Consider the following 7817-nt stretch of genomic DNA (forward strand, 5'->3'; position numbering starts at 1 on the left):
GATGGCTATATAGTACCTCCAGTATCAGGGGCAGCATGCGTCTGAATACCAGTGGGGGGGGGGGGATGTGGCACTCATGCCCAACTTGTGGGCTTCCCACAGGCATCTGGTTGACCACTGTGCAAGCCGAATGCTGCTCTAGGAAGGCCTTTGGTCTGATCCAGCACGGTTTTTATATTCTTATGACCTAGATCAGCCTTCCCCAATTTGGTGCCCGCTAGTGTTTCTTGACTTCAGCAGCCATCAGCCCCAGCTGCCATGGCCAATGGACAGGGATGCTGGGAGCTGTAGCGGGAGAAGGCTGACCTCGGGGGACCAACGCTCTGACTCAGGATAAGGCAGCCTCCTATGTTCTATGACAGCTTCCCCCACCTGGTGCCCTCAAGATGTGTTGGACTACACCTTCTAGCATTCCCCCCTGCAGCCATGTTGGCTGGCGGGGGGATGCTAGAAGGTGTGGTCCAACACAACCTGAGGGCACCAGGTTGAGGAAGGTGTTCTATGATGTCACACTCGCCTGGTTTGAGATGCGAGTCTGCAACCCAGGCGTACAAGCGTGGATGGACAACCGTTCTTATGGCTCTTTATCTTCAGACTAGAACTGGGCTGTCCTCTGTAAAAGAGGATGCGGGTCGCCCAGGCCAGCCGCCTGGAGCAGCACTTTGGGTGGAAAGGAAGGAAATACATTTAAGGTGCAAACCCATGCATGGCTGACTGGGGAATGCTGGGAATTATAGGGCTTTTTTCTGTCTAAACATGCATGGGATTGCACCTTTAATAAATAATAAGAAAGAAAGAAAATCATAAATATGAGCCACTGCAAAGAGAACCATCCCGTTGTTCTCGCTTGTACAAGTGTCTGGAGAAAGTGACTGGCAGCAGATGGTCAGGCTTTGACGGGAGTGGAGAGACAAGGTTTCTGCCTCAGTAGGTCCAGCAGTTATTCAGGTGGAGAATCCCTCAAGCAGAGCGGTTCAGTACAAAACACTGCCTGGGCTGCAGCCCTCAGCACACCTTCTCGAGTTCTACTGGAATCTATGGGCCTACTTCCATGTAAACAGAAAAAGAGGAGTGGCCCAGGCCCGGACAATGGAAGCCATCGCCCCCTGGCATGACCACCAACAGCTGGAGACCAGTGGGTGGCTTTATGATTTTGTCTTGTGTGATTATTTCGTCTTCCTTCTTCTTCCTTCTTCTTCGTCTTCTTCTTGTCTTTTAGCTGGTAAGCCACCTTGCAGGCCTTGGCAGAAAGGCCAAGATGTCAATGCGGTAAATAAGGACATGACCGCCACAATCTCTATCTTGGGCCCCCTTTGAAGAGGGTTCAGAAACTGCAACTGATGCAGAATGCAATGCCAGAGTGTCTGTTGGAGCACATTACATTGATTTTACATCCACCGGGTGCTGGTCCATTTCCAGGCCCAATTAAAAATGCTATTTGACCTTTAAAGCCATTAACATCTTGGAAGGACTGCCTTTGCCCAAAGGGGCCTGCCCAAGCCGTATGATCAGCTTTGGAAGCTCTGCTCTGTGGCTCGTCCCTACTGGAAGTACATTTGGTAGGTACCAGGAATGGGGCCTTCTCAGTAGGGATGTATGGATTGTGAAAAATCTGTTCTGTCCATGTTTCCCAGATTGTCACACATCTTTCGGTCCATCCTCCTCCCATCAACCGAATCAGATTTTTTTTGTTTCCGAATTTGTGCAAGTTCGCATTTGCCAAATGTGTATTTTCGCAAGTGCGAAGATGCGCAAATCCCCCCCAAATGTGCATTTTAGCCTATGGGAGAAATGCACATTTTTGGCTGGGTGTTTTCTTCTGCACATTTTCTATGACAAAATTTGTGCAAAATTCAGGAAAGTTAAAAACCGGTCCACAAGTCCACAAAACCTGCCCGACAGGAGGGAAGCCAGTCCGCTGCAGAATATGCAGGTTGGAGTAATAAAAATCCTACCTCATTTGGTTCTGTTTTGGATTTCTCTAACATCCCTACATCTCAGTGGTGGCCCTGCAGGGACAGAACACCCTCCCAAGTGAGATCTGACAAGTCCCCACTCTTCCTGCTTTTAGAGGAACAATTAGAAAAGCTTGTTTATTTCATAATAGTCTACAACCATTTATCTCAAAATGGGGATGGGAAGAAAATCAACTAAGCCCCTGAAATACTGATGCACAGATGTAGAAATAATGGAAGTTTGAAAAAAGATTGTGAACACGGTCAGGGCTGGTGACAGGGGTGGGCATCACTGGGCACGTGTCAAGGCTCACTCTCCTGCAGGGGCTGCCACAGACTCGCAGAGTGCCATGACTCTCCTCCTTCTCCTCCTCCTCTTCACTGTGACTGCCTGTCCTCCTCCTCCGCAAAAGTGAGATAAATCCACTTGCCTTGCACTCTCCCTCTGATGGTTATGAGAAGGCAAAGGAATGGGCAGCGGCAACAGCAGAAAGGAGAAGATGGGTGCGCTCAGGGATACAGGCCACTGTGGACACCATAAGAACCTAAGAAGAGCCATGCTGGATCAGACCAAGGATTCCTCTAGTCCAGCATTCTGTTCACAGAGTGGCCGACCAGCTGCTCATGGGAAACCCACAAGCAGGACAAGAGTGCAACAGCATTCTCCTGCCCATATTCCCCAGCAACTGGTGTTCAGAGACATGCTGCCTCTGGTACTGGAAGTAGGACAGAGCCATCAGGACTAGTAGCCATTGATAGCCTTCTCCTCCAGGAATTTCTCCAGCCCCCTTTTAAAGCCATCCAGTTTGGTGGCCATCACTACACCCTGTGGCAGCAAGTTCCATAGTTTAACTCTGCGCTGTGTGAAGAAGTCCTTCCTTCTATATGTCCTGAATCTCCCATCAATAAGCTTCTTAGGATGACCCCGGGTTCTAGTATTTTGAGAGAGGGAGAAAAATGTCTCCCTATCCACATCATGCATAATTTTGTACACCTCTATCATGTCTCCCCTTACCCTCCTTTTTTCCAAGCTAAACAATCCCAGCTGTTGTGACCTTCTCTCATAGGAGAGATGCTCCAGCCCCTGGATCATTTTAGTTGCCCTTTTCTGCACTTTTTCCAGCTCTACAATATCTTTTTTGACATGCGGTGACCAGAACTGGACACAGCATTCCAAGTGTGGTTGTGCCATAGATTTGTATAGGGGCAGTGTGATATTGGCAGTTTTATTCTCAATTCCTTTTCTAATTATGTCTAACATGGGATCTGCCTTTTTGCCCAAGCACCCCACAAAGCCAAGGGCTGGCGCTGAACTTGGTTCTCCTTTTACTTGTTATTTATAGACATGACAAATACACATGCATTAGGAAGAAAGACACCTTCAGCCTACAGGCATCTTCACTCAAAAAATGTCTTTAGTCTGCAGCACACCTTTTTATCCACAGGGTTAATTTTTTTAGAGGATACTATAAAGATTTCGCTATCCAGTAAGTCAGCCCATTCCAAGATATCTGTGCCAGTCAACCAACACAGCTGATTCTTGGGATTAGGCTTCCCCAACTGGATGTGTTGAACCACAATTCCCATCATCCCCAGCCAGCATAGCCTTGCAGCCTGGGAGTGGTGAGAAGCATAGTCCAAAACACCCAGAGGGTGCCAGGTTGGGGAGGGCTGCTCTGGATATTTCGAGTGGTGAGGGGCGGGGCAAGGTGAGTCTTGGCAAAAAATAGTCACCAAACAGCGGCACAGGGAACATTCCTTTATTTTACTCATTTAAATGCTTGTGCTGCTTTTCCATGGAACCCCAAGCCCAAAGCGCTGTACATGAAAATTGGTCTCCCAAAAATAAATCAGCTCCACCTTATGAAATTCTAAGAATCTGGATTTTCTTGTTTTATTTTTACTTTCTTATTTCAAGTAAAGTAACTCCCTTTTAATTAGAATCCTAAAGACACACAAGCAGTTCCTGGTAAATCTTTACAAATTAGGGGGGAATCTCTGCAACAACTACCAATGAATTCAACTGACCAAATGCCACTTTTCTTGGCTGGCCCTACTATTAGGCAGGTCAAAGTGGTCCACCTGAAGTGACAAATTTGGAGGTATCATTAAAGGGAAGCCAACTGCGGAGGGAGGGGTGCAGTTTGGATTTTCTGCTTCAGGTGTTGAAAGGTCATCAGAACATCAAAAGAGTCCATCTGGATCCAGTCCATCTAGTCCAACATCTTGCTTCCCTGTGAGGTTAACCAGATGCCTCTGGGATGCAGAGATATTTTGGTCTGATTTACAGAGGATTTGGCTACAAAAAGTGACCCTGGACCAAGTGTCTCTTTAAGTTACAATCCTGTGCATCTTTACCTGGGAGTAAGCCTCACTGAACTCAATCAGACCTATGCTCAAGTAGACGTGAATAGGATTGTGCTGCTAAGGTCCCAGGATCCAGATTGTGCCAAGAATCACTTCCCTGGTCACCCCAAATACAGAAAGGCAGAAAACCTAACTTTTCTCCCAAATTCCCCATCATAAACAGAACAAACACTGGAAAACAACAAGCCAGCCGCCTCCCCATCTCTCAAAGACAGAGAGACTCTTACTCCATCCCACCCCAGGCCTTCCCAAGTCAACTTACTCTGCCTCCAGAGCCAGCCGCATTTCAACAGGGCCATGTCTGCAGAGATTTTTCCACCAGTCTATCCGGGCAGAAGAATTTAAGAAAGAAAAAGAAGGGAGTTCAGACTATTAAATCATCATCACAGTGCATCCCACCCCACCCCTGTCACTCATCAGCTCTCTCCAAAACAACTTGTTTTAGCTACTTGGAATTTTCCAGCCACGTGCAAGCTTCTGTCAGGAAATAAGAGTGGCCATTCGGGTCATTGGACTTCTAAATATAGGCACAAGTCTGCACTAACCAGTTTTAAAGTGCTCCTCTCGAATTATCTCTGTTATGTAAATTACAGGGGGGGGGGTGGTTTCCCGCAGTGGGATTTAGAGATTAGCACTCCCATTCTATATTTAACTGAAGCCATCTAGAACATACCTGAAGCAAAGAATACTTTAGAATGTTCCCTAAAGTTCCCCACTCATTTCCCGTACTGAATGACTGCAAACACCCATTTGCTGCACTTCAAAAGGCTGTACAGAGATCCTTGCTATAAATGCAGTCAGACTCATAAAGAGAAGGCAGCGTAGTCAAGGCAAGGGGGAATAAACACCCTCCCACCCACCACTTCCCATTCAACAGCAGCTCTCCCATGTAAATAAACCAAACTGTTTGAAAACATATGATTTTGCTAATTTGCATAGACACACACTCAGCATGAGTCTTCGAAAGAGTGCAAATGTGGTCACAGGCAGATAGCGCAAGAGTAGGAGATGCATCGTGTTCAGGTATCTCAAAGAGATGTGGGTCACCCTTGCGAGACAGTGAGCACTGAGTGGGTGGCCAGATCACAAAGGGAAAGAAACACACCGATATATAGACTCATAGGACCCATCACAGCACATGTAATCCTGAATAAATTATGGTTTGTTCTTTTTAATCTACCTGCTTTAAATGACTTAAAACAGATGAAAACATTCTAAAAGCAAAATGCAAGAGGATCTGGACAAAAGCAAAATATAGGCTTGTTATCCTGTTTAACAAGTAAGCCCCGTTTAACTCGGTGGGACTAGTTTCCCAGTAAACATGCACAGAGCCACCTGCCCAGATAATACTTGCAAGGGAGGGAGAAATTTTGAAAAGGAGAAAACAAAGTCCTGAGACTGATGTAAACAAAAACATCTGAAAATGCTCAACGTTTCTATCTGGATTTATTTGTGTATGTAAATAAACAGCTATGTGGGAGCTTTCAGTTATACACTGAACACACAAACTCTTCTTTTTTTTCAAGCTCACCAGCATGGGTAACCAAACAAACGGCCATGCTAGACTGGGACACAGCACTTAAATTATCTAGTCCGTTGCACTCTGAAGTTTTCTGGACCGAGGTTTCACATTGAAGTTTTACATTCCCCCTCGTTAAGCACCTTGACTGCCTTAGACTGTCACCATCCCGACAATAACGAAACGTTTCCCTTGGAATGAAGAGGCTGGCAGATTCGCTCTCGATCAGGTGGATCGCCTATACTTGATCCTTAGAGCGCAAGGCAAGGCAAGGCAAGGCAAGCCTGGAACCGCGGCAACATCGCCAATTCAGGGCTGCCTTTTGCTTCGGCTGGGATCCCGGAGAGGTCCCGAAGGATGCGCAAATTCGCAGGTGCTTCAGCGCCTGCCTTCCTGGGTACCAGAAACTGGCTGCCCCACACCGCTGCGCATTCCGCCTCCGCCGCCCTCCCTCAGCGGACGAAAACTGCGTCCCACCTCCGCTCCCCCAGCCCCTCCGGCCACGGCAGCCGGCGCCCCGGGCCGACGCTTTACCTAGGGAGCGCCGGGCAGCCGCGCGCTCCGCCGCCTCCGCCGTTCCGGGGCGGGCTGGCGCGCCGGCCGAACCAGCCCGCTGGGCAGATGGAGCCCCGAGCAGGCACCCCCGGCGCCGGCTCGTCTTCTCGCGCGGCGCCCTGGGAGTTGTGGCTCGCCACCTGCCCGTCACTCCGGTGGACTCCCGGGACGCGGGAGCGGGGGACGCTCGCCTCCCCGCCGCGGGCCGGGTGTTCGCGCCGGCCTGGGCTCCCCCGCGCTTGCTGGGCCTCGGCCGCGCGCGTCCGTTGCGCCCTCCGCCGCTGGGCGAGCGCCGGGGCGGAGGGGGTCGCCCGCCGGGGCCTGCCCGGCCCCCCGGTTCTCGTCTTCGCAGCCTCGGGCCCGGGAGGGGCGCTGCGGGCAGCGGCCACCGGCCACCGGGCCCGGGCTTTGTCCCGCAGACGCGGCGGGAAGCGCGCGCGGGCTCCGCATCCGTCCGCCGCGCCGCGCCGCGCGCGTCGCTCTCCAGGGCCGCCTCGGCGCATCAGCCCGACGCTCCGGCGGCCGGCTTACAGAAGGGCAGCAGGCGGCTCGGCGCCCCAAGGCGGGGGCGCACGGGGCCCCTCACGCCAGGCCTCGGGAACAGGAACGCCCGGCGGAGCCGGCCCCGGCGTCGCTGCTCCGCCGCAGCCGTGGCGGCCCCGGGGCGCCAGCCAGCCAGGCCGGCGCGGCGCGGCGCGGAGGAGGCCCCGCCGTGTTCCAGCGCCGCTCTGGCCGGCCGCGTCGCCCTGAGCGCGGATCCCCCGGCGCCGCTTTATCCGCAGACTCGCGCGCCCCTTCCCCGAGGCGGAGGGGCTGGGGCGGGTTCCAGAGGCCCAGTGGGCACCGGCGCAGCGGCAGTCGTGAAACCAGGAGGAGATTAACTGGCCCTGCCGGCAAAGCAGCCCGGCTGCAGGGAAACCTCTTCTGACGGTGTTCCACGAGCCCCCGGAAATAAATGCATTTCCCCCCAGCCTCCGGAGAAGCCCAGGGGCCCGTGCCGGCGCCAGCACGCGGCATGCCTGGGTGCGCCAGCAGGGCCCCCCAGTCGCAAGACTCTCCCAGCCGCACTTTGAGATCCAACTGCGGTGATTTCCCACAGTGTCTGTAATGCAACACAACTCTGGGGTACTGTGGGAAATTAAAATGGCCGCCAGACCGAGGCACCTGGTGTGGCATCTACTGCTTCTGCCTGCCACCAGCAGGAAAAGCCCAGGGGGGCCACTGATTGAGGAGGGGACCCACCAGAGGGCCCCTTGCCCAGGGCTGCATGAGTCTGGCTGGCAGGCATTTCAAGGGAGAAATATCCCCTGGGTCCACTACCAAAAAGGTCCTGCCCTGCAACCCTGGCAATCTACGCCAAATCTGGCCTGCCTAGGGTCCCAATCCAGCCCTATGGGTTTTCCCAGAAGGCTACACACACA

The 7817-nt window shown here is 52.1% G+C and overlaps 1 protein-coding gene across 2 annotated transcripts in view; it reads right to left on the minus strand.

Moving 5' to 3' along the window:
• The window catches only part of PLEKHB1 (pleckstrin homology domain containing B1), a 45947-nt gene extending 38451 nt beyond the window's left edge, over positions 1-7496 (minus strand). The window contains exons 1-2 of one of the 2 annotated variants that reach the window (XM_084841585.1): positions 7416-7496; positions 4585-4645 (exon numbers count right to left, since the gene is read on the minus strand). In XM_084841585.1, coding sequence (XP_084697711.1) covers positions 4585-4621 — 37 coding nt within the window. In that variant the 5' untranslated portion in view covers positions 4622-4645; positions 7416-7496. Of the gene's footprint in view, positions 1-4584; positions 4646-6927; positions 7198-7415 lie in introns of those variants that run through there. The other variant, XM_084841586.1, reaches the window with a different exon arrangement.
• Positions 7497-7817: the final 321 nt, after the last annotated feature.

This window comes from Heloderma suspectum, chromosome 3, assembly GCF_057233095.1.
Source record: "Heloderma suspectum isolate Gila_16-S chromosome 3, 16-S_ref, whole genome shotgun sequence".
Classification (NCBI taxonomy): Eukaryota; Metazoa; Chordata; class Lepidosauria; order Squamata; family Helodermatidae; genus Heloderma; species Heloderma suspectum.